The sequence below is a fragment of the Triturus cristatus genome, chromosome 8, assembly GCF_964204655.1.
Source record: "Triturus cristatus chromosome 8, aTriCri1.1, whole genome shotgun sequence".
NCBI classification, from domain to species: domain Eukaryota; kingdom Metazoa; phylum Chordata; class Amphibia; order Caudata; family Salamandridae; genus Triturus; species Triturus cristatus.
The window spans coordinates 1,669,617,787-1,669,644,402 of NC_140591.1; the positions used below are offsets into that span (position 1 = coordinate 1,669,617,787).

Here is a 26,616-nt window from a genome sequence, read left to right on the forward strand (position 1 = left end):
GGACTCGCAGTAGATCTTGCAGAAATAAAATCTGAATGAAATCAGGACCCAGTGGTTAACTTTCCTGTACGCTACATTATGAAAACTTCAATTTCCCTGAAATAAGTGCACAGAGGGGCAACCTCCCCCACCTACATGAGTTGCTTAGGCAAGCCAGAAAAAGAGGTGGAGTACTACACAGGTACAGTAGAAGCATTGACGAAGCAAACAGACTGTGGCAGTCCCAATGGAGAAAGTTCAAAGGCAGGTAGGACACACTACCACAGTTTAAGAACTTGCTGGTTTATCTGCTTCGCCCTTGCTCACTACAGTGGCATGGAGGTTACATGTTAGAGATGTCACAAATGCCAAGTAACTCATGTTGTGTGATGATATACATTGTTACCTAGTGACCATAATCAGCAGATGCCTGAATGCTTGAATTTCAGATCACCAGTCCTTTGAGATGCACATCACCAATGGGAAAGAAATCCCACCTGCTCATGCCAACTTTCAGTTGCTTGGCTCGAAAGTGCCCGGAGTTGGATTCCATGGACATGCGCTCATAACGGTTAGAAAATAGGATTAATGCTGTTCCTCTAGAATAATAATTTAGGAGAGTTAAAGAGAAGGTTGGATCAACTAATTCCACATGGTGTCTATAGTTGGGAATCCATTTGTTGGATTATGGTGCCCTCACACACCCTCGCGGGTGTCATGCTTCATCATATGGGCTGCTCCTCGTCGGGTCGGCGGTGCAATACCCAACGGGCTCCGTTAAAAAGGGGCACTTTGTCGCAGATCTTCTTTCCAACTGCCGTATGCTGAAGTGCGGGTGTGGGGTCCGGACAGTGTAGATGTGTGATGATGATTTAAAATAGGGTTAGGAGTGCCTGATAGGAATTCATTTTATTCTGGGGGCCTGCTACCCTAGTTATAAATGTGTGAACATGGCACTAATCCGAGTATAATGCCTCGTGTTAGAGTGTCCTCTGTTCAAAAAGGTGTATAACGGTCAACATGTTTCTCGCATAGAGTTAATATACTCGCGATTCGTCAGGACCAAAAGAAAAAAGAACTATCTACATCTAAAAACTACTGATATTAATGTGTGTAGTGAGTCAAGTGTTGCTTGAGTATAGTACCTGTTGTAGTCAGGAGCTACCCTATTCAGTAATTTTCCAGATATCAACAGTACTCGGTGGATTGTACATGAGTTAGAGTTCCTCTGTAATTAGGAATTTCGTTAACTCGCGTAACTCCTTGTGACCTACCCGTTCCACCGTGTCCGGGATTGCGCTCATAACGTAATGTAAATAAACAGGAGGGGGCAGATTCACAAAAGTGAACTTAGACCAAATGTCTAAGTTTAGACCTAAAATACTTTTATTGAGGCCCATCTCTCTTTTGGCACTTCCAAGTTTGTCTACAACAGCTGCCAGACTTGCAAACCTGAAAACAATATCTCATCTTTGATTTTCTATAGTCTCACATTGGAACATGTTGTAGGGTACCAGAAGCCCTGGGACATTTAAACAAACACCATTTGTTGATCTCACTAATTTGCACCTTTAACCTTGTCGCAATTCAAAGCATTGAAAGCATTCATTGACCTTCTGAATTTAAAATGAACATTTCCCATCAGCCTCATGTTATAATACTGCAATACAACGCAAACCAAGTTTGACAACACCCACTTCCCTGTCTTATCAAGTTTTTTGCCTCACAACAATTTAAAGTGCATTGTCTATTATTCACTTTTAATAGACCCAAAATGCCTTTTTCCAATAAGATTATGCCTGGTGTTTCTTTCTGGTCTAACCAGGATAATATAACACTTGGGAAAGAATATGCATCCGAGAAGTCCAGCGCTGGAGCACAGGATGGCAAACACCTCCACCGCCACCATGTACTTCCCCCGTGTGCTCAGGTACGCGGGGATGAAGGAGATCCACACACTGACAAACACCAGCATACTGAAGGTGATCAGCTTGGCCTCGTTGAAACTTCCAGGCAGATTTCTTGAAAGAAAGGCCACTATAAAGCTGACTATGGCCATGAGGCCCATGTATCCCAGCATGCAGTAGAAGAAGATAGAGTCCCCTTCATTACACTCAATGATAATTTTTTCTTTGTAGGCTACGATGTTCATCTCTGCAAATGGTGGTGATTTCACCAACCAAAAAAGACATATAAGAACTTGTATCATTGAAGAGATGAGGACTGTGCAGTTAGGAGTTTTTGATGCAAGCCAACGTCTTGTTTGGCTATTGGGATGTGTTGCTTTGAAGGCAATGACAACAACTATAGTCTTGGCCAAAACAGATGAGACACATATGGAAAATATCACTCCAAACACCGTCTGTCGGAGCATGCAGGTGAATGTCTGCGGAAGGCCGATAAATATGAATGAGCAGAGGAAGCAGAGCATCAGGGAGGTGAGAAGAAGATAACTGAGTCCTCGATTGTTGGCTTTGACGATGGGAGTATCTTTGTACCTAAGAAAGACTCCTAGGACAGAGCAAGTAATGAAAGTCAAGAAGACAGCAGAAGTGGTAAGTGTGAGTCCCAGGGGTTCTTCAAATGAGAGAAACTCTCTCACCTTTTGGATGCATTGATCATGTTTTTCATTGGACCATTGGTCAACGGGACATTTTATACATTCATCTCCTTCTGAAAAAGGAATTATATTAAATTAATATTTGAAAATGAACTTCAGCATAATAATTCACATTGAAAGACTTTATGACCTTTACATTTATGCAACAGTTTAAATATTGATTTAGAGTTTGATTTGCAAACATGTAGCCACACACAGATATATGACTGCATACAAATTACCTGAATGGTTTAAATTTGCATGGAGTCAATGCCATTAACCCTACTTTATAAGCATAAAGAGTATCTCATTTGCCCTCAATCAACAGTTATTTTTGTGCTTCCCTGCACTCATATTAGTAGGGAAAGGAGCACATTAATGTCAACAAATGCTACGTAGTTGTTGGAGGGTATTTCAGAGAATGCGCTTTGAACAGGCTAGCCCTTGAAACTTAGCTGGTTTTAAATCTTCTCTCATAAAATATTAAGAATTACATCAGACGGTGGAGTGGGTTGGCGCTGTCAAGGATGGTCGTCTTCTCAGCAGTGCCTAGGAAGATTTTCTCTGTTATCATTAGTGAAGGTTTGGAAAAGCAGGAGATTCATGAGCAGGAAGGTCCCCTCCTCTTCCTTCTTAACTTCAGTATTGGGCTTTTCTTAATTTATCTCATGCAGATACCATTTTATCTAAGACTCACTCCTTTCTTTACGCCTTTACTTCGGTGAGTGATGTCTGCTATCTTAAGAATTGCTGAGCAACATCTTTTTTTAAATGCCTCGAATACATATCTTCCCTAAATCTGACTCTTCAATGATGCTGCAGTATATCTGCTTTACTTTATAAAAAGCATAGTTAGTTATTCCGATTAGTCTTTTTGGCTTACATATTTTCTCATTTGCCTCAACCATCATTGACAACCAACGTATTTGTGAGTCCTGGTAATTCCACTAGCAAGAGGTTATAACAAGATCCTCCTTAAACCCAACAAGCCAAACTGCTCTGCTTCCTCGGAGTTACTCATGAAGGTAATATGTTGAAGAAACAAAAAAAAGACTTTAAACTCTGGATGTGAAATTGCTTCACATGGATACGAAAGTTACTGAAGCAGGTCACCAGATACATATTTTGCATGATACCGCGGGAAGAATAGAATCTACGCAAGCATACATCTTTCTTCTTGCAGAACAAACAGAAGATCTGGTAAACAAAGGCAAGAGAAATAATCTTAGAATGTATGGTTTGCTGGAAGCTGTAGAAGGGAATGACCCACTTTAATTCTTTCAATATTCATTCAAAGGCCCAGCCTCTACTTGCCTGTGAGTAGTCCTCTGACCAGTCAAGGCCCTTTCAGATGCAGCTCACTTGTCTAAAGGTTCCTACCTCACTACTTCCGCTCTCTCTTCGGTTGCCCACTTTGTCCAGGTCCTGTTCTCTCTTTTCTTTCATCCAAGCCTTGGCCTCTGCCAAGCTCTTTCTTCTTTCTGTTCCCTTTGCTCTTCATGTTTTTTTCAATCATTCACTTGTTTCCTGGTTGTTTTCTCTTTCACACCTCATGATTTTGTGTTCTTTTCACTCATTTTGTTAATCTTTGCGCCCATTTATCTGCTTGTTTATTTTTGACCACTTGTGCCTTTTTGACATTTTCACTCATTGTCTTCTACCTTTTTCACCCATTTTGGCCCTCTGCCCCCTTTTTTGTGCTCCCAGCATCACCTCCACTCCCTTCCTGTGCCTTTTTTGGCATCTAGACTCCCCCCTCTTTATTTTCCCTTTCTGCGCACCACCTTCCCGCCTCTTCTTACAGTGCCCCTGCAGCTTAACCACTGCCCCTGCACTCCTCTCCCGTCGCATGACTGACTTAATGGTGACTGCTGCGCATCTGCAATGCTGGCACTCTGAAGGTGCGCCAAAGGCAAGCGCAATTGCGCCCATCCCCATATGGACCACACCCATTGATACCCCGCTGAGCTCTTTTGATTGATTGACCCAGTACTGCATCTCCTCCCACTGCTGCTGTGCCACGCCACACATCACAGTAGGGACCTTCACCTGCAACCACTGCTGGTTCACCTGCAACAGCCGACCAACACACCCCACGCAAGCACTTGCAACACCATCCACATCCCCACCTAACACCACACTGTACCGCAAACCCACACCCCAACACTGACTCACATGCATGCTTCTCAACACACGATCTCTCAACAAACATGCAACTGAATCCGGGATCTTCTGAGAAGCGACGCACTGGGCCTCCTCTTTCTGATGGAAACCTGGATCAACTCCACATTGGCATCCGACATCATCGCATCAATCTCATTTGGCAACAAGATTGCATGATCGGACCCAAAGCCAGTAGGAGAATTCACAGTCATCTACAAAGACTCAGTCAAGTGCTCTGTGTCCACAGTGAGGGCCACCCCATTTATGGAACATCTGCACTTCAAGTTGCAAATCTGCATTCCCGAAACATCTAAACTTCAAGTTGCAAATCTCCGAAAAAAGAACCCTTTTCTACAGACCACCCGGACTGTGAGCTACCTTCACCAGCCTTAGCCAGGATTTCATTAACCCTCTCGACATTGATTCCAACGCCTTCATACTCCTTGGCCACCTCAACTTGCACTTAGAAGAAAACCGATCCTTGCTTCAGAGCACTCCTCGAAAGTCTGAACAATATAGGACTAACACAGCTTGTCACAGAACTAATCCACATTGCAGGGCACACACTGAACCCCATCTTCACCACCAGAAACAGCATCAAGTACAACTCTACCTCCCTGCTCATATTGACAGACCTCTCCATCACCCACTTCCAAATAAACACATGCAAGCCACCGCACCCAGCTTCATCTGGTGGAAAATCTCTGAAGCAGAATAGCTCATTACCTTCTGCACAGATCAACCTAACCCCACTGACAACCTCAACAAGGACATCAACAACTGGATCAAGAACTGTGCAGACGTCCTCCCACCTATGATCAAACCCAATATGCAAAGAAGAGCCAACAAGCTGCCCAGCTGGTACTCAGAGGACTTTAGAAACTCCAAAGACACTGCAAGCAGCTAGAATAAAGATGGAGAGCCAGCTATGAAACCACCAGCAGAACCACCTACTAGGCTGTGCTCAGAAGCCACCACTAACAACTAAGAGACACCAAGGATAGAGCACTAGCTGACACATCAAAGGGAGCTCCAACAGCTGCAATGAGATCTTCTCGATATGCAAGGACTTCACCACACCCTCGGCCTCTGTCAACAGCATTACGCTCTCTAAAGAACTCTGCAAAGACCTATGAAACTTCTACAGCAACTTCATATACGACCAGACCCCTGTGATCTTTTCACAAACCTGTCACCACCAACCAAGACAGCCACCCGACTAAATAGAAAACTGTCAGCAGAGAAGATACAGCAATGAACATGTCTACAACTTTGGCCATCACCAATCAGTACCCCCTCACCCATCTTATCAACACCTCCATCACATCCTCCACATTACTAGAAGACTGGAAGCATGCAGTGGTCAACATCCTCCTCAAGAAACCATTGGCCGGCAAGAGCCAACTGAGCAACTTCTATCCTATCTCACTGCTCCACTACCCAGTGATAGAGAAGGCCATTAACAATCAACTTGCAACCCACCTTAAACAACACCAGCTGCTGAACATCACGCAATCAGGATTACAAAAAAATCACAGCACTGAAACAGCTCTCATCACTATCATCAACTGCATCTGGACCACCCTGGACCAAGGAGAAACAGCAGCCTTCATCCAGCTCAACTACTCTGGAGCGTTCAACACTGTCTTCCACAACGCTCATCAGAGTATATGCTCCTTCCTCACTGGAAGAACCCAAAGTGTCAGACTGTCACCCTTCAAATCAGAGGCCAAGAGCCTGATTTGCAGAGTCCTACAGGGATCGTCTCTCAGTCCCACTCTGTTCAATGTCTACATGACTCCGCTTCTCAACATCATCTGATCCCAAGGCATCACCCTTATCTCCTATGTTGCTTTGTTCGCCCTAAATTGGCAGGGTATGCCCAGACGTTGGTCTCTTGCTCACTTTGCCACTGGATTCAAGCTAGCTTGGCTGATGACGGCTGATTAGCCAGAAACCGGTCCCAGGATGCTTGTTTCCGGTCCAGGGAAGACACAGGGTCAGACTGATTTGCATATGGCCATATCTGAACTGGGGTGGCAGAGTGAGCTAAAGAATGATTATGGATTAAACCCAGATCAGTTGAGTGGGGGTGAGTGCTTGCAATGTTCAACCCTTCATCCATCATCCCCTTTGGTTTTGCTTTGCTTCCCCTAAGTTGGCAGGGTATGCTCAGACATGAGTCCCTTGCTCACTTTGCCACTGGATTCAAGCTAGCCTGGCTGATGACGGCTGATTAGCCAGAAACCGGTCCCAGGATGCTTGTTTCCGGTCCAGGGATGACATGGTTTGGTAGTTCGGGCTGGACTGTTCCCATGAGGCACAGGGTCAGACTGATTTGCATATGGCCATGTCTGAACTGGGGTGGCGAAGTGAGCTAAAGAATGATGATGGATTAAACCCAGATCAGTTGACTGGGGGTGAGTGCTTGCAATGTTCAACACTCCGTCCATCATCCCCTGTGGTTTTGACATTATAAGCTATTCAATGAGAATCCTTCAATTCTAGAATATAAGCTGGCAGAAACTCCAGATTAATGAGTCAATTGTTTAGTAGAAAAGTGATGTAGTTCTTGTGTAAAAAGGGCCAGGTTATATGGCATGTTAACATCACTTTGTTTGAGCCCTAATTTTAAATAATTGGTTAGCAGTGCCTGTACTTTGATAGTGTGTCGCAAACACCATAGTTAATTACTATTTTAAAAAAATCCTATTACTGGTGTTTCTAAGTACAATTATATATGTGTTCTTTAATGTTTGAGTGAGAATTTAATTGATGTTTGATGGTAATAACTTACTAGCAACATACAATATTTCTTATGATGAATGATAGCCATTCCCACCATTGTAAAGTATCCTGATTTTTATATCTGAAAGATATAAAGAAGAGACAACTCATCCCGAGTTCTAGTTTAGTGATATACAGAATAAGTAATACATTCAAACAAACTTTCAATGTATTTTTTATGTGTGAGGGAACTCTTTCAATAGGGTAATTTACCGTTATTTGATTGATTTAATACAGAATCCTTGTTGAGCTACTGCGTGTGTATTTCAACTTGAACACTGCACACAGAGTAATTAATAATCATTGTCACAAACTAATATTGAACGAAGATGCTAGGAGAAAGCCATAACAAAAGAAGAAATACTGTGAGTAAGAGAACTCCAGCGCCTGAGTTCATCCATTGCCATCCTCTGGTACTGGCACTGCCATGACGGCATCTTCAATTAAATATGCTGCCATTACGTGAGACCAGGAGGACCTCTGGAATGTGTCTGCATTTCTAAACTGGACTAGGTCATTTTAATCGTGCCACAATTTGTATTTTAATGCTTCAACTTTTTATACTGATGCTGTAAACTCTATAGGTAAATAATGGACTAATGGGAGAAGTACTCCAATATCTTTCTTAACATTAAAGATGCTATGGTTAATATGATTGCACTGTAAGAATTAAAGATTTGAAGCTGATGTGTAATCATGTCTTGCTCTCTATGGGCGCATGTTCAAATGTCTTTGAATTGTACTGAGATTTCTATATAGGATAGAGATTTCTATGGTTAAAGCTAAGAATGTGTTAAATTAATTGCCAAATAATTAACTTGTTTAACTGCACAATGGTGTGTATTATGATAATTAAATGTCTAATGTGTTCTCAGCATGGTTAAAAGGTCAATTAAGTTAAATTATGTACATTCTTCTTGAAAATGTCCTAATAATAAACACATTTGACCAATGTGAAAGCCCATGTTGTCCCACAAAGGTCTTTTATGGACTGTGAGAGCTAATACCAAGTTGGATCTGAGAAGAGTAATCTGCTATCAGTGTATTATTCACTAAGCCAAAATATCAACTTCACAGTGGTGATAGATTGTATTTGGTTGTAAATATGTAGGTTTATTTGGAAATCCTCAAGAATGTAGGCAATTCATAATATGAGGCACTACCATTAGTGGCTGTATTTAGTTTATATTTCCAGAAACCTTCTTTTCCTCCTAGTAGCTGTTCTCTAAACGTCCTCTATTATTTTTCTTACTGCTACAGATGATTAAAAACTATGGATATGGTTACGATGTCGGGTGGACTTCCTTCCATCCAACACTTTATCGGTCTGGAAGTACCCAACCATAGGTCTGCAGTCCCGACCTCCCAATTTGGAATTGCATGGTTTCATATAGAGTATATTAAATTTGAAACTTAGCTGTGATTAAGTTTAGTATGGACCAAATCGGGCAAAAGGGTATCTGCTCACAAGAGATGTGTTTGTGAAAGTAGTGTACAATATAAATGAAAATAAAAATGAAAGCTCTTTTGATTGTGATATTTAATCAACAAGCTGGCTACTGGGGGCTTGGACTCAGAGTGATGGCATGAAGTTGATGTGTAATCATGTCTTGCTCTCTATGGGTGCATGTTCAAAAGTCTTTGAATTGTATTGATATATCTATATAGGATAGAGATTTCAATGGTTAAAGCTCAGAATAAGTGTTCAATTAATTTCCCAATAAAATAAACTGATTAAAATGCACACCGTTGTATTTTATGATAATTAAATGGCTAATTTGTTCTCATCATGGCTAAAAGGTCAATTATGTTAAAATATTTAAATTCTTCTTGGAAATGTCTTAATAATAAACAAGTTTAACCAATTTAAAAGCCCATGTTGTCCGGCAAAGATCTTATATGGACCATGAGAGCTAATACCAAGTTGGATCTGAGAAGAGTAATCAGTTATCAGTGTAATAATCACTTGGCCAAAATAGCGACTTCTTAGTGGTGATAGATCGCATTTGCTGGCAAATATGTAGGTTTATTTGGAAATTCATTTGTTTATATGGTATTTAGTTTATATGTTGTACGTATCTATATAGGATAGAGATTTCTATGGTTGTATGGCGGTCAGAAACATCCATCACGTGCAAGGATGTTTATTCATTTTCTGACGGCCTTTCCATGTCAGAGAAGCTGACATGAAAGTCTGCTGGAAAATGACATCATAATCCAGACGGCGGAGTTGCCGTCATTAGGTTATTAGGAGCATTTCAGATGTTCAGACAGGCTCAAGGAGCCTGTCGTAATAACATTGGATGGTCCCTCCCCCCAGTGCCTCCGCCCACTGCATCGAAGTGCGGTAGGAGGAGCACAGGGACAGATGTTGGTGGGACCCACCGACATTGTAGTCAGCCCTAAAGTCATCAAAGTTTTCTTTGCCAGAGGTGTCATGTATGTAAATTGGCATTTGTTCTTTAGTGTCTAGTTCTTTGAAAGCTGTAAGGTGTTCCTTTCATCATTCTTTGACTGAATTTATTGTGGAACCCATATATGATTTTCCACTTGTACAGGTAAATACACATACACAGAAAATTGAGTTACAGTTAAGAAACTATTTCACAATGTTTTATTTAATTTCTTAAGCACAGTGCTTTTAATCAATAACATATGGGCAGCAAATGCAATTGCCACACCTATAGAATCCATGAAGATCACTAATAGTGCCCCTCGATTTCTGGGTACTGTTGTATTTTGAAGTATCACTGCAGAAAAAGTGTTTTTAAAAAGTTTGTCCTCTCATGAAATGATGCCTGTTCTCTTACACGTGTGTAGAGCAACATCATTATCCAATAACAGTAAATACCAGTGTCAGTTGAGGAAATGGTGTACTTGACAGTTTTCTTGTATTTAAATTGTAATGACTCTGATTTAGTAGATTTAGTTTTCTTACGTTTATACAACAAATCTTGTCTATCTACAGTGGATGCTTGTGTTGCTGCTCTTATTATCACATTTCTGTCAAAACCTCTTTTCATAAATTGCCCTGCAATGTTATTTGCTTCAGTTGTGTAATCAGTTGCTAAAGTGCATAATCATTTAGTACATAAAAAATCACAGCTGGTGATGTTGTCAGCCTAATGCCGTGGATGTACCGAAGAGGTGTGTATGACACCATTTGCTGAGATTGATTTTCTGTACAGTTTGCTCTGAATTCTATCGTCAGATTTGTGAAGTTCAAAGTCATCAAACTTTTGACTTACTGTTTTAAAAATGTTGTAGGTGTGGTCTTGAGGTATACTCCCATTTAAACTACCTTTTGAACAGGGAGGCATAAAAGGGATTGAATCCAGAGCCATGCTGTACCCCTAATCTGATGAAAATGTACTCTCTTATAGAAACATAAATATTGTACTCATTAAAGAATTTCAGTTTTGCTGCTAGGTTGTGTGTGAGGTTCTGAGGAAGTGAAAATTATGTATTTCTAAATAGTACCGAAACATATTTGTTGGTGTCTTTTTCCTTGTTCTTAGCAACATCAGTTGAAAAGTTATCATGTGAAAAGAAATTAATGATGAGAGAATGAATACAAAATAATAATGATCTTTTTGAAACCCAAATTGAAGATTATGAGACTGATTCATTAAGTTAACTTTTGAGTAAATTACATGTTTGAGTAAGTGTACTACTTTCCAAACATTCACATAATTCAAGTGTAGAGTTACTGAATAGTGTAACTTACAAGCCTCCACCCCCTGAAAAGGAGACAGAGCTGTGTAAGTCACTACTGAAAAAGTAGCAGTAAGTCTTGCACCACAATTTGCCAACCACTGGTACTGCAACACCATTCCATAGAAAATAATTGAGGTAGGGACTTTAAATAAAACCTGATAGGAAATAATGTTATATGAAATAAAAGTATTGTAAATAGTTAAACATTTAAATGCAGTTCATACAATTTTAAAAAAGATATTAAAATAGTACATTTGTATTATTTATTACATTTAAAAAAATAAACAACCATTTAAAAAAAAAATTGGATTACTTACAATTAATTCTATACATCACTTTTAATAGTTTTTAAAGCACATTAAATTTGTTTTTCTTTAAGAGGAATGTATTATTTTATTGCATATGTCATTCAGTTAACTTATTTATTCATAATAAAGTGAATAGTGGCAGCATTTCATTGCTTGTTTGCTTTTCTTTTGTGATGCATTTGAAATGAATATCTATAAATGATGTATTTTAATATTTAACATAAAATATTTTTTCAAGTTAAATAAACCTTTTGATATTTCCCTGTACAATTTATATGGCCCGGGGGGCGCATGCAGCCCTACTGACCTTTACAGATGGCCCCTTGGGCAACAGCAGCTGCAGTTTACTCAACTGAGGACTAGCAATAAAAAGTGGTTATACGGGCAAGCATTTATTTAAACATTACTTGCAGTTAAAGAATGGAATTGATTAGGGTGTTCTGCACCACTACATTTTAGGTGCGCCACTGTTTTTAAAGACATCTTGCAGCAAAGGTGTAAAAGTATAATAAAGTTCTCTTCAAAATGAAAAAAGTGCATTTCATTAACATGCAGAACCTTTTCAGCTTATATCATTATACTGAGAAGTATTGTTTTTCTTGAAAGTGATAGTTTTCAAACATGAATTTAGAAACATTTCCCCTCCCCATCCTGATAGCAATGCTGATCGTCAACTAAGCGGCAAGTCAGTTGTTATTTGCACCCTTTGGATGGTCAGGAATACTATTATACTTGGACATATAGTTTATTAAATCAAAGATAGGGGAGAGGATGTGGCCTAACGGCTAGAGCAGTCGACCACGAAGCTGAGGAACCGGGTTAGCATCTCGGCAGGGACTCTCAACATCTTGTGATTCTCTGCAAATCACATAATCTCCCTACGCCTAACAAAAATGAATGTGTCAATATGTAATGTAACTGATGCTCATGTAAAATGCTCTGATACCTTCCGGTTGAGTTTGTGCTATATTAAACTCCAAAATAAGAAAAAGAAACAGATGAAAGTTGTATATAGTAGACACCCCAAATTCATGTATTTCAATGTCCTCTTATGTATCATGATCAAAAAAGGAGGGAAAGTGAAACAAAAATACGATTGCTTGAACTGTATCTTACCTGCTTTGCCCGCACCAGAGGACTCCAGAGCCCAGGTGGAACCGTGGCAGGAGCCGCGTCATCTTCGCGCCAGCTGGCGCATAAAAGCTGCTTTCGCCTCCCGCAGCACGGGTGTGCTTGAACTGTATCTTACCTGCTTTGCCCACACCAGAGGACTCCAGAGCCCAGGTGGAACCGCGGCAGGAGCCACGTCATCTTCACACCAGCTGGTGCAGAAAAGCTGCTTTCGCCTTCCACAGCGTGGGAGTGCTTGAACTGTATCTTACCTGCTTTTCCTGCACCAGAGGACTTCAGAGCCCAGGGGGAACAGTGGCAGGAGCCGCGTCATCTTAGCGCCAGCCGGCGCATAAAAGCTGCTTTCGCCTTCTGCAGAGCGGGAGTGCTTGAACTGTATTTTACCTGCTTTGCCCGCACCAGAGGACTCCAGAGCCCAGGGGGAACCGCGGCAGGAGCCGCGTCATCTTCGCGCCAGCTGGCGCATAAAAGCTGCTTTCGCCTCCCGCAGAGCGGGACGCGCCCGCGCCAAGGGCGGGCCCATCCGAGCCCGTCCGAGACTGGAAGAGACTGGGTTGGGCCACCCCTCTTTGGTTTGCACAGTAAGGTCTTGTTATATATCAACTGACAATTATTGAAGTTTGGTATTTGGAGGTTAAGAATTAAAAATATGAGTAAACGGAAGGTGGAAACGGGGGTTGTCGGCACGCTCGATGCCTTCCTTTCAAGGGCAGGATCTGCATTAATGCACAAAATCCAAATAACAGAATGTAGGTTATCATTTGAACCACGAACGTCCCATGGCGCCTCCAACTCTACTGCACCCACCTCCCAATTGCTGCCTAATTGCACTAATGTTATAGCAACACAGCCCAGCCAGCCTTCTACGCTGCAATCTGATTTAGTACTAGTTACTTCACCCATTTCATCCAATTTGGATTGCTCTACTAATTCATCCACGGTTACCACTAGGGGTAAGAAGCATATCGGGGCTGCAGGTAATGAACCACCTTCAAAAAAAAGGAAAGGCAGAGGACCATCGAAGCCAATTCCCCCATCTACAAGAGCAGCTAAAAATAAGTTAGTTACAAAGAATGTGAGCTCACGACAGCGGTGGGATACATGGCGGCAGCTAGGTAGCTGTCGCATCACTCTAGCCTGAGTTCCCTGTTCGTGCGCTGACAGCAGGACTAATGCGAAGATACGCAACTTGTATTACGGGTCGGTAGATGACACCACTTTTTGATAATATCTGGATAATACCTGGATGACCTGGATGCCTGATGTGTGGTGACGGGGGGTCCCGAGCCGCCGCCATTTCCGTTGTTGGAGTTGTCAGTCAGTGGGCTGATCCCCGCGGAGTTGCTGCCGCTGTGATTGCTGCGTTTGCTCCTCCCTCCAGGCTTGGGTCAGGTACGGCGGGAGAGAGGCCAGAGCTCTCGTTGGATTGTCGAGTCCCGAAGCAGGCCGTTCTCGGCTTGCAACTGTGGCGTCTGACTGCACTGGAGCTCCGTAGAGGAAGGAAGGCCCGTAGCCTTCTCCAGGGGCCTCGCAGGAAGGAATTTCACACAGCCATCGCATCTGATCTTGGTAGGAGGGGTAGGGGGAGTGTGGAGGGGGAGAAAGAGAGTGCCAAACCCACAAAAGATCTATGGAGGTGTGTCAAGACTTAGGAGGAGATTTCTGAGGTAGCAGAGTCATTACAAGGGTGTTCTGGCAGGTCGAGGGAGCCAGGGGAACCAGTGAGATTTGTGCCTGCTTGTTTGGACATCTCTGGCATTAGCCCTGTTTCCGGGCCGCCCCCCGCAAGACATTGTTAAAACTAATATCTCCCCTGAAAAGTTGAAACGTGGGGCCAGGGAGGGGAGGAAAGGTGTTTCAAATAGAGAGACTAAAATCGTTGGAACGATTGTTGAATCAACCGAGAGAGGTCAGACACAACTGAGTTCAGAAGGGTCATTGAAATTTATTCAGACCGCTCAGGCTGCTCAGACTGCTCAAGGGTCCCTCTTAAAGACAAGAGTCTCCTCATATCTTTCGGGTGAGGTTAAGGCGAAACGTGCTTTTACCAATAAAGAAGCAAAAAATCCTAAGACTGCCAGAAATATCAAGGCTGTTAAGAATATAGCTAAGAATACAGCTAAGAGTATAGAGTCTAGGATAACACCGTCTCTGCGGTCTTACTTTAAGGCTATTCCGCAAGTCCTGTGCCTTCCCGATCAGCAACTATTTGAAAGTACTTCTTTCACAATGGCGTCACAGAGTTTTCTTGAGTCCTCTGTATTAGTTATAGGTACAGACCCGGTTATTTCTTAGGGGCCTGTGCCGGCTAAAACAAACGCGCCGCTGTTCCAGGTTGAAAGGAATGATACAAATATAGAGGAGGTTGCTGAGGCTGCGGATAATATCGGTAGTCTTCCAGTCCTTCCCACCCAGGGTCTCAGTCCCCCTGATATGAGTCTAAGTGCTTCTGGTCAACAGTCTGCCCTCCCGTCCAATATTCTGTCCGGTATTTTGCTCCAAAATACAAATGATGGGCTAAATTTGAGGGAATTACAGAGTGTCAGGACGCCGGCTACCTTATTACAAAGCCAAATGGATCCTCCATGCTCCATAGAGTCTCTGACCCTCTTGTCGTCCCCAAAGCTTTTGGCTATGAAGCCCTTATCAACGGTTTCTAACCCTGGGTCTTCGTTATCAGGGTCATCACAGAGTATTGATTTACCACAGGAGGATGGTCAAGGGGGGATAGCCTCTGTCCCAGATACATACTCGGCTGGTGGGGTTGATCCATCTGTAGCCTCATATCTCCAGTCGATGTTTTCATCTCTATCAGCAGACATCAAAAAAGGCTTTGAGGCCTCGTCAACTATCCAATCTGAAATTCGGAATTACTGCGAGTCTTTAGATAGCAAATTAGTTAGCCTCGCTACAAGAACGGCAAGATTGGAGGATAGTATGACTGTCATGTCTTTGCATTTGGATGAAGCCAAACTGGATATCGAAAAGCTCAAAAAGGAGGATCTGATGTTGGCTGAGAGGATGGAGTCTTTGGAGAATAATGCACGCCGCAATAACCTTCGTATTCTTAATATTCCCGAAGGTAGTGAGGGGTCAGATATTAAGCAATATATCACCCAATTGCTAAAAGAATCCCTGAGATTGGATCAGTCGGTTGAGAATTTATCTCTTGACATTCAGCGTATACACAGAGACCCCTTCAGGAGGAACCCTCAAAGGGAAAAACCAAGAAAAATATTAGTGAACTTCCGCACTTATACTCTGAAGGAATCTATCCTGGGTTTGGCCCTAAAGCAGAAGTCATTGAGTGGGAAGGGGTTTAACTTCCAGGTTAGATCAGACCTCTCAAGAGCCACGTTGGATAAGCAGTGGGAGTTTGGGAGGAGGCTGGAGGCATTCAGGAGTCTTGGTGCGGTGGCTCAGCTAGTATTCCCAGCTACCCTGAAGGTTATGCATAACAATACTATGCACAATATTCGATCAGTGCAGGCGGCTGATGAGCTCCTAACTTCTCTGGGGAAGAGCAGAGAGAAGAATAAAGGTAGAGGGGGCTCAAGTTAAGAGTAGTGCAGAGTATTGTTTTTGTAAAAAGGGAAAAGGGAAAAAAAATATATATATATATGAGAGTGTATATTTTGGTATGGGGAGAGCTATAAAAAAGGATAAAGAATGTGAGCTCACTGTCTATTGTTGACCCCGTAACAGCCACATGCCCCCCTACTACTGGTGCTTATTCACTATCTGCGTGTAATATGGATGAGCTTTGTGCGCAGATAGAACTAAAATTGTCAACTTTGGCTGATCCTTTGCTTAAGAAGTTATCCTCAATTGAAGATAGACTTACCAAAATAGAGCATGGCATTTTTAGGCGCCCACTTGATAATATTAATGAGCAGAGGTGCATTGGGGCTACAACGCAATTGGTGAGGGGAAGTGTTTTAGCTCCAAAGGGGCTTCAAGCTAATGGTCAGTGCCCACCATTAGTAACTCCCACAGCGACAGAATTGACTACAGAGCCCACCCAACCCATTAATGCTCCCCAACTGTTGACATGCACCTCACAGCCAGGGTCGAGGGGTCCTAGGGGCCGGCACTTAGAGCCTTATGCTGCCCGAGTACAGAATTACCATTCTTTTCTCCATCTTCCCCCGGAAGCCACGCCTTACACAGTTGTCATGGGTAATGTCCCAACGCTTCCATCTGATGCACACGAGCATTGGTCTACATCAAGAAATAAGGCTCTATACTTGCTGGGTAACAGGATTGGCTTAAAAGAACATATTTTTTCTGAATTTAAAATGGTTTGTAGAGGTCCATGGGTTGGGAAAACTCACAAGTCTTTACCAGGTGATTGTGTCGTTCTAAGTTTTAGGTCGCCAAGCCTGGTCGAGCATATACTTGAGAGGGCAGGGAACTGCTTTATCAAAAAGGGTGATATAAACATCCTTCCACTGGGTATTTTCTACCAACCAACTAATACGCTCAGAGGTAGTGAGATGAGGGGGTTACTTAGAACATACAGGCAACATGATTTCCCGGTGACTACACGTAATCAATTTGAAATCTTATCCTCCTTAGAGAATATAGATTGACTGGGACTTATAGCTAATTCCCCTCTAATCGGAACATCAGCCTCCAGGCGTCAATTGAGGACAGTCTTAGGACTGCGTATTTATGACTCTGCTGTAATATTTGTACCAGCGTCTGGAAGGAAAGTTGTGAACGTTAGCAGTTATGATATAGGAAAAGGAGTATGCCAACTTCAGCTGAAGTCTAAACATGGGGTTGGTGAGTATATCCCCCTCCACACATTTATTGATAGTCCCTACACTATATCTTGTACGCCTAGGTTGGCAACAGAGGTAAATGTCCATGTAAATAATTCCTTAGCAATTATTAGTAATGCCACCCAAGGGCAATCAAAGCCACATATGACCATAGCAACATGGAACATTGGAGGTTTATCCTACAAATCCATCTCACCTGAGTGGTCATCATACATTGACAGGTATGACGTCTGGTTATTCCAGGAGACCTGGTCACTGGACCAAATCTATCACCATGGCTATTTAAATTTTTCAAAAGCTGCTTTGGGAGGGCAAAGAGGGAGACCTATAGGTGGCTTGACTTGTTGGGTTAGACAGAAAGCGGGCATATCGGTGAAGGAAGAACTCATTGATGGTCCGGACATCATGGCCATACAAATTACTATGGAGCATGGGCCCGATGTCCTGATCTTCAATGTTTATTCAAGAGGCCAGCCGGGTGGCAGGGGTTCAAGTGTGGACACTGCCCTCGATAGTTACCTGGGAACATCGAGGGGCAGTTGCAACTTGATAATCGCTGGTGATTTTAATTGTAGCTTTGAGCCCCTGGACCATGAGGATAGAAACCTTAGTGCAGAGGAGGACGCACAGTGGAAATCCCGCAACTAGAACTCTGTCCTATTAAAAAATGGACAGAGGCTGCATTACAGCTAAAAGGGCTGTGTCTGGAAAGGGGTTTGAGGGCAGCTAATGGGCGAACGCAGTCAGATAAGAAGGGGGCCCATACCTTTGATAACGGCTCTACTGGTAGTCGCATAGATTACATCCTTCTCAATGTAGAATATTGGTCATCTGTTTTGGACATGGAGGTGCAGATACGGACCAAAAGTGATCAAAAACCATTGGTCCTTCAAGTGCAAGCCCCCATTTAATTTTCAAATCCTAAAACCAGGGCAGTTGAATATGGTACGGCTGAGGTCATGCTTACTAATGATATGAGGAGAGTTCAGTGGGCTAGGATTATTGAAAATGAGGGAGCCCTGGACCAAATTTTAGATCTGGTTGCTTGTGCGACTACTACTCTTTTAATTGTGATTCCCAGAAGGCTAATAACTTTATTTTCCCCCAGGTCCACAATGACTTGTTCAAGCAACTGAAACACTTTTTTATTAAAAGTAGTAAACCAATGAATAAACCTTATGTACAGGCGGCTTCTTGGTATAATAGCTCATGTAGACAGACCTACAAGACCTTATCTAGGGCTATTAGATCTAAGGATATGGGTGATATTAAAAAGGCTAGAGCTAGGTATAAGAAAGCCCAGCAACAAGCAGAGAAGGAGTGGGAGGAGAACCACTGGCAAGATTTGACTATAGCCAGTAAGGAGAAAAATATGATCCAATTCTGGAAACTTGTGAAATGGGGCAGTGGAGCATCAAATCAGACACCAATAAACTATGTTGTCCCAGAGCATTGGTTTCTACACTATGAGGCTCAGTTTACTGCCAATAGTGGTAGCGACGATATTCCCTTATGGCTTATTCCAACAACCAATCTGCGCTTTACCAGTTTAGAGGTTGAATCAGTGTTAAAATCGATCCCAAGAGGCAGGGCCCCAGGCCCTGATTGTATACCCGCCGACCTGTTTGCTTATGATAAAGACCATTGGGTATCTTACATAAAGATAGTGGATAACGCTATTGCCAGTGGTGCTCCCATTCCTGAAACGTGGTCAGGTGCTGAAATCAAATCAATTTACAGAAAGGGGGAGCGCTCGCTACCAGGCAATTATCGGCCAATAAGCCTTATTGATTCAATTCAGAAGATAATTGTCAGGCTTGTTCTTGGTAGAATCCAGACCTGGATAGACGAGACAGATATTTTGACTCCTCTTCAGGCAGGGTTCCAACCACATACAAGCACCCTTGACCAGGTTTTTAGATTTGTGATTATCTTTTGGCGGGTGGTTATTATAGGAGGGGGTGCTATTTATGCAGCTTTTATTGATTTAAAATCCGCATTTGACTTAGTCCCCCGCACGAAAATGTGGAACGCCTTTGTGGATATGGGGATGCCACTGGAATTGGTGGCTATTTTAGTAAAATTACACAGTTCAAACTATGCACAGGTATGTTGGGGAAAGCAGGGAAATGTTACAGAGATGTTTCCGGTTTCCAAGGGAGTATGCCAGGGGTGCGTTTTAGCCCCAACCCTGTTCTCCTTGTTTATAAACAGGATTGTTCAGTATTTTTCCACTCACCCCAAAGATGCCCCTGTGTTGGCTGGTATGAAGATACCGCTGCTCATGTTCGCGGGCGACACGCTGACAATATCAAAGACTCGACAGGGTTTTCAGGCTGCCCTATCCCACTTCGAGCAGTTCTGCCGCGGCCATGAACTAATGGTAAATGTGGAGAAAATGAAGTTTATGGTGCTCCACAAATCTAAAGTCATAACTGGGAGAGTGTACATGAATGATGCCCCCCTGGAACAGACCGATGTTTTTAGTTACTTGGGCATAACACTTGGCAGGAAATTAAATTGGAAACTGCAGATTGACATGCTGGCCTTAAAAATGTGCACAATTAGCCCTGATGTATTGACCAGAGAGTTGAGGTATTCTCAGACTAAACCCATTGTCCCTGCTCTCAGGATTTATAAATCCAAAATTAGCACCTCAATTTTATACGGTGCTGAACTTTGGGGTTTTGAGGATCTGACCTCTCTGGTAATTGCTCAAAATAAATTTGTTAGAACACTAACCGGCCCCCCGCAATCAACCCAACTCCTGCCACTTTATCTTGACTTAGGTTGTTATAGTATTGAGGACTCGGCACGCTTCAGACCTATAGCATTTTGGAGAAGGCTCTGGACTACACCAGAGCTTTCTCTGTATGCTAAGGCTCTTCTTGAAGTCCGGGGGCTGGGCTTCACATATGAGATCTCTTGGTTTAAAAACATTAAAACAACCCTGGTTAATATGGGGATGAGCTCTTTGTGGGATGACCCAGCAGCTAATTTATTCCCAACTAAAAAAAACTTTAAGGAAGTGTATTGGAATATGATTAAAACTAAGTGGTTCTCATCTATCACGAGGCCTACCCTCACCAAAGAATTCCTGGGGATCAAGCTCAAGACCAAGCTGGAAACCTATTGAGACCTTATTACTAGGCCAATAGACAGGAAACTGTATCACCAGTTCAGGGTGGGCTCGCTTCCCATAAGATCTCTTACCAGTAGCTGGCATTCGTCAACGGCTGATAAATATTTCTCATGCCCAACTAAAATTGAGACAATTGCGCATATCATGTTTGTATGTCCAGCTTACAGTCTACCTAGGATCAAATGGCTCAAACCCATTTTCAGTAATATGGGTACAAGATTAGCAATGGAGGCCTTAAGGATCCTAAGTACAGATACCAAAGATTCGATAGTGGTTGCAGTACAACATTCTTGAGCTGGATGTGGGTTATTCGCTCAAAAGAGATGACGGCATACTAATCCTGACAGTTTTACTCTTGAGGGCTGAGGGGACATAGAATGGGTTTTTTGTCAAAATTATTGGCTTTCGTGATTTTGCCAATCTAAGAGATGTCCATTAGCTGACCCCTAATTCATAATTGGTCCCTATATTATGGACCGATAAATGCAAATAACTGTCCTGCTATAGCTCTAGTGTTCTGTATACTTTTTATGTGTTTTTAAACGTTTTAAAACCTTTTTATACCATCCTTTGATTTTATGTATTAATGTTTTTTAACATATTTGTAATTATAATTGTGGTTGTTACAAAAGTCAGGTCGATTGCATATCATATATTACAATCCAACTTTTATCTAAACAATTAATGTATTTTGTCTTTTATGATTTTGTAAATCGAAATAAAGACTTTATTGACTGACTGAAATAAAACAATTTCCTAGGATCACCCAATTTTGTCAAGAGGGTAAGCCAGGATTGATCATATGTTTTCTATTTCCACTTTGTGCGATTCAGTTCAGTCACTAGATGTACCTGCTTTATCCCAGCTTCCTCCCCTGACACCATCCTGCTGGCATCACTGGGTCCCTCGGTCACACAACAGACCAAACTTCTTGGCACCTGAGAAAATGTTTGTGATTACCCATGGCTTCTAATGAGTATTTCAGTCTGTAGGTGCTACAGGCAGGGCAGGGGCACCCAAAACAAAGTGAAGCCCACTCACGAGGCCACTGGACAAAGCAGCAAGCCTGCTCATTTAGGGTTTATAGACATGGGTGAAGCATGCCCCATAATGTCCTGAAAGGACTGAAATTGCATATTTTATGTTAAATGTGGTACCGCAGGGCAGGGGCACCCTCCACGAATTACCCAAGTGTTGTGGGGGACTGCAGAAAGTATAGCAGCCCTGCAGGAGTGTTTCTTAAATTACAGCCATTAGTCTATGGGGCATTGAAATTATGAACCCCAGAGAAGGTTGCCTTTGAGTAACACCTCTGTGAAGTAGAGCTTCTGTTCTTGAACTCTGGAGGGAGTGCAGGAAGTCTTGTGGTTGGTCCTTTGGCAACATTATGTGGCCTGTGGACAGTGAAGAAAGTTACTCACCCACATGCATATGGTTGTTTTGCATTGAAATTGCTTTATTGACCATATAGATAATAAAGAGTGCAATATTTATGCTTAGAATGAAGGCATTTGAATATGTGTATGATCTCCATGAGTTGTAATAGTTATACAATGTCAAATTCTAACATGGGGTTACTGTTATTGATGTGGTAACACCCTGACAAAACAAGTAGGCCTGCCATATGTCTCAGGACACCCCCTTACACTATGGTGTTGCTTTTGGGAGCAATGTGATTATGAGGTTCAGGACCCCCTAGTTGTGAAATTGGATCTGAGGGTGTCATCTAAGGTACCTGATATGCAGGTTTGTAATATATTGCATAGTATTCAGTAGTGTGTGTAATAACAGTAATTTTCCTTTTGAAAAGAAAAAGCACCGACTGGACAATAAAGTATTGAGTGTTGCTGTGTGCCAGGGAAATGAGATCATTAGCCCAGACCACCTCCCATGAGTAGGAATTGGACTGCATACTACAAAAATTGCGAAGGCCTGAAAATCGGTAAGACCTCTCTTTATGGCCTAACCTGACATTCACCAGGGATATCTGTTAGCTATCAGAGGAGACACCTCAGGTCTTGGACTGCCTTGCTTTGCTACCGTGAGAGAAGCAAATGCTACAATGGGGTACTTGCTTCCCTGTAATAAAACAATTGCAGACTCATATCCTTCACAACTAATAACCAGGGGGCATATCAACAAGGGCAAAAAAGCAGAGATAAAACTAGCGCCCTATCAACAACAGGGTGCTAACATGCAAATTGGCATGTTAGCACCCTTTTACTCTACGCTTTCCCTTGCATCTCTAATGAGATGCAAAGGGGGCGTTCCAGAGTAAAATAATAGGAGAAATGTCGCAAAGCGACATTTCTCCTATTATCAAGAATATTGCTAACCCTGTTAGAGACAAAAAAAGCAGCGCTAACCGCGGTTAACGCTGCTTTTTTACGTCTGGTATTTTTCTGACTTAGCCATGATATCCTATGGAAGGAGGATATCATGGCTAAGTTTGTCTGTCCCTATCAACAAGGTAACGTGAGATTATCGCTGGGTCCCAGCGATAATCTCACGTTAGCCACTTAGCGTGAGGATTTTTATCGCTATTGAGATAAGCGTTGCTAATAGCACGCTATCTCAGCGATAAAAATCAACGCTAGCCGGCGATAATTATCCAAGCGCTAAGTGCGCTTAGCGATAATTATCGCCGGTTGTTGTTGATATGCCCCCAGATGTCTTACATATCTATACATTTTTTTTGTATATCTAGTTACCTGTGCATGTGGAAAATTATGTGTGGGTTCCATGAGACAATCAGTCAAAGAACAATAAGGTACAACTTAGAGATTTCAGAAAGGTAGTCACTAAGGAGTCTATTTATGAGCTGTCTTGTGTTGCTCTTGTACTATGTAATGTGTTGCAAGAACATCCAAGCAACGCCCATTGAAAGTAAGCTGACACAGTGATTTGCACTTCATTGTCTTATTTTAGATTTATGGAGTCACTAAGGGACATGCAAGGTGGCCTTGCGTGGCATCATAAATCATATCTAAGGGTTGCTGGCTCCAGCAGCGGCTCAACCCCACTGCCTGGCTCAGAGCCAGCAAATGAAAAACAAAATGATGTTCTAGCAGTGTTTTATTTTTCATTTGCCGGCTCTGAGCAAGCTTTGGAAAGAGAGGTGGGCAGAGGCATGGGAGGGGGCCGGAGGAGTGCTATGTGCACTCCCTAAGTGTGCATATATGTTTGGCTGGCCGTCTCGGGCTGGCTGCATAAACAGCCGGGCTGGAGAAGCCCCACAGACTCCCTGATGTAAGCGGAGCATCTTTCCAGCCCACTCATGCCAATGCACGCGCTGCTTTGCAGCATGGGGATTGGATTGGAGTCTGCCCCAAGGGTCGCTGGGACCAGGATGAGGAGAGGAGGCGTGACGCAACGCGAGAGATGACAGGTGGCTTAAGGTAAGTGTTTTCTTTTAACATATATTATTATTAACACCTCCCCAACCCCCACACGACCCCTCCTGCATTCCCTCTACTTTGTTTGTGGCGAGCGACACTGCGCGACTCATGCATCATGTTGAGTGGTACAAGAGCACCACAATTTGGCTCATAAATAGACCCCTTAGTGTCTAGCTTCTTGAAAGCTCTAGGGTGCACCTTCCAATGTTATTTGACTGATTTTATCATAGAACCTACACACGAAGAGAAACATTTTCATTTCTCATTGTTTTTCCCACTTTTCATGTGTGCAGTACAGCATATATTTATATAAACGATTGTACAGCATATATGTAAAGTGGGAAAACAACTTTAAAGAATAGGTTGTATACAGGAAGGGACCCCTTCCAGTACAAAACCTATACTTCAAAAAATGCACTATGGTGTAAGTATGTGTGCGTTTGCACATGGATGTCTAAAGTGCGCCAGTGCGGGCAGAGAGCAGAACAGTGCCACATCTTATTACATATGGGGCAGTTCTGTTCTATCCCTTTTACTGTCTGCGCTGCATTGCATGCCTTCTTGATAAATCTGGGGGTGGGTTGAGCTATGTTTCCAAAACAATTTTATCATGACAGCAAATGAAAAGTACGGTGTAGTGGCTTTCAATTAGAAGAAAGGCACAGATCATGTCTCATCTGCAGTCTGACAAAAGGAAGACTTCAGTCTAAAAGGAACACAAATGGAACAAGGTAAACATCCACAAAATGCCATGGTCTTGAAAGACAGCCTAGCCAGGAAATCTCAAAGTATGAAAACACAAGCGAGCTAATGGCTGAAGTGCACTGATACAAAGCCTACTCTCTTTCATTACACCCTGTTCATATTTGAAGCCCTCATAGCTTTTACTCTGCTACAGCTGTCTGTAGCCAAACCTAAAACCCAATGAGCGAGTGATAAAGCGACATCTGATAGACTGTCTTCAGATAGGCCAAATATCCAGAGGTGGGACAACACATGTCATACTTGAGGAACATATATGTTGCAGACCTCAGAGGTAAGTATAGGGTGTTGGTGATGTGTCAAAGTTGTTAGATGAGTCTGTAAATCAGCACACTTAACTACCAGACTATTCATGGACATCCTTCTTGCTTAGCAGACAACCTTACCAGTTCTGAGAGTCAAATGTCCATAGACATTGCTGAAACATTGCATTTAAATGTCACTATATGAAAAACTACAACACACTCTGAAATATCATGCTACAGATTTCCCCCAAGAACATGGAACACTCTACCTTCAGCTCTTTGGCTGAACTCATCCCATATGACCTTGGAAAAGAGGCCAACAGATTGAGGATCAACCAACACCTTTCTCACCACGGATATTCTCAACCATCCTCTATATATGCTGTCACTATAGCTCTGGCTTACCACCTTCCTTTTAGAAGACAATGATGTGCTGTAAATACAAATGTATATATTCACATACAACTGTTTCCTGATTTCCGCTATGGGACTTTCCTGTCTTCTTGTAGGACCTGACAATATGTGTACTTCATGCTTGATATGGGTCTCTATAGAAATTCATCAACACCCATGTGTATCACTGACCTGTGTTTAGTTTGTTTCTTGATTTATCAGCTTGGACCTTGAGGTGGTCTCTTCCCTCACATTGAGTATGTTGTTGTTTGCTTTACATATTTCTTCTTTACTGGTCATGTGTATAGTGATCTGATACCCTCAAGGGTCATGTTCCCGCTATATAACATTTTATAAATAAATACAATTAAAGCAAACTCTTCCAGGTCTGGTGGAACCTAAATAAAAGCCCATATTAAATCAATACAATAAGGACACCAGTTGTCAAAACTCACCAGGATAACTGATCTCTCCCTGTGAACAGGGGATGCACTCAAAGCAGCAAACAGGCTGCCCTTCTCTGGGAGCCCTTCTGTATCCTGGAGGGCACTTCTCACTACAGACAGAACGTGGGATCTGCAGGAAGGAGGAGAAGACTATGACCTTTCACAATTGATGGTATCACAGGCAGTAATGGCACCTGTCATTATTTTAGTTACATCACTGCAATTAATAAAAAATAAGTCTGGGGAAAGACCGCCGCCCTTTGCCAGGATCAGTGATCCAGACAGGGGTGTGGTTGGATTCATAGTCCTGGATGACAGCAGTGCTGAGGCAGGCATCGATGTTGGGATTGCGATATCCCTTTTGACGGCCTTTTCATGGCAGGAAGACCACCAGGAAAAAGTTGCCAGAAGTGAAATTTGGGTGCCCAAAACAGGGCCCCCGTCCATCGTACTTGAGGGCACATGTAGTGCCCCCCACTTACCTCCATGTACCCTGTGCAATGCACTACACGGTGCATAGTATAAGGTCTATGGATGTGCAGGAATTTCTCCTTTTCACAGCGGTTTGTGCTGTGGCCCTTTTTCTGGGCTGCAGCATAAGCCGCCGAGAAAAGGAGCACTTTGCAACCCGCAGCCTGGCAGTCGCATCATAATGTGATGGTTGGTAGTGATAAATAAGGGGGCAGAGCCAGGGTAATCTTGTGGGACCCTATAAGTATCCGTTTTAGTGACTGAAAGGACCCTGCCTAACACAATATG

The 26,616-nt window shown here is 42.6% G+C and overlaps 1 protein-coding gene across 1 annotated transcript; it reads right to left on the reverse strand.

Moving 5' to 3' along the window:
• Positions 1–1,729: 1,729 nt before the first annotated feature.
• On the reverse strand, positions 1,730–26,345 carry LOC146808546 (vomeronasal type-2 receptor 26-like). Its single transcript, XM_085623994.1, has 4 exons — positions 26,340–26,345; positions 25,876–25,987; positions 17,973–17,990; positions 1,730–2,646 (listed from the first exon to the last, which is right to left on the reverse strand). Exons 1-4 carry the CDS (start codon positions 26,343–26,345, stop codon positions 1,730–1,732), a joined length of 1,053 nt encoding a protein of 350 aa, XP_085480120.1.
• Positions 26,346–26,616: the final 271 nt, after the last annotated feature.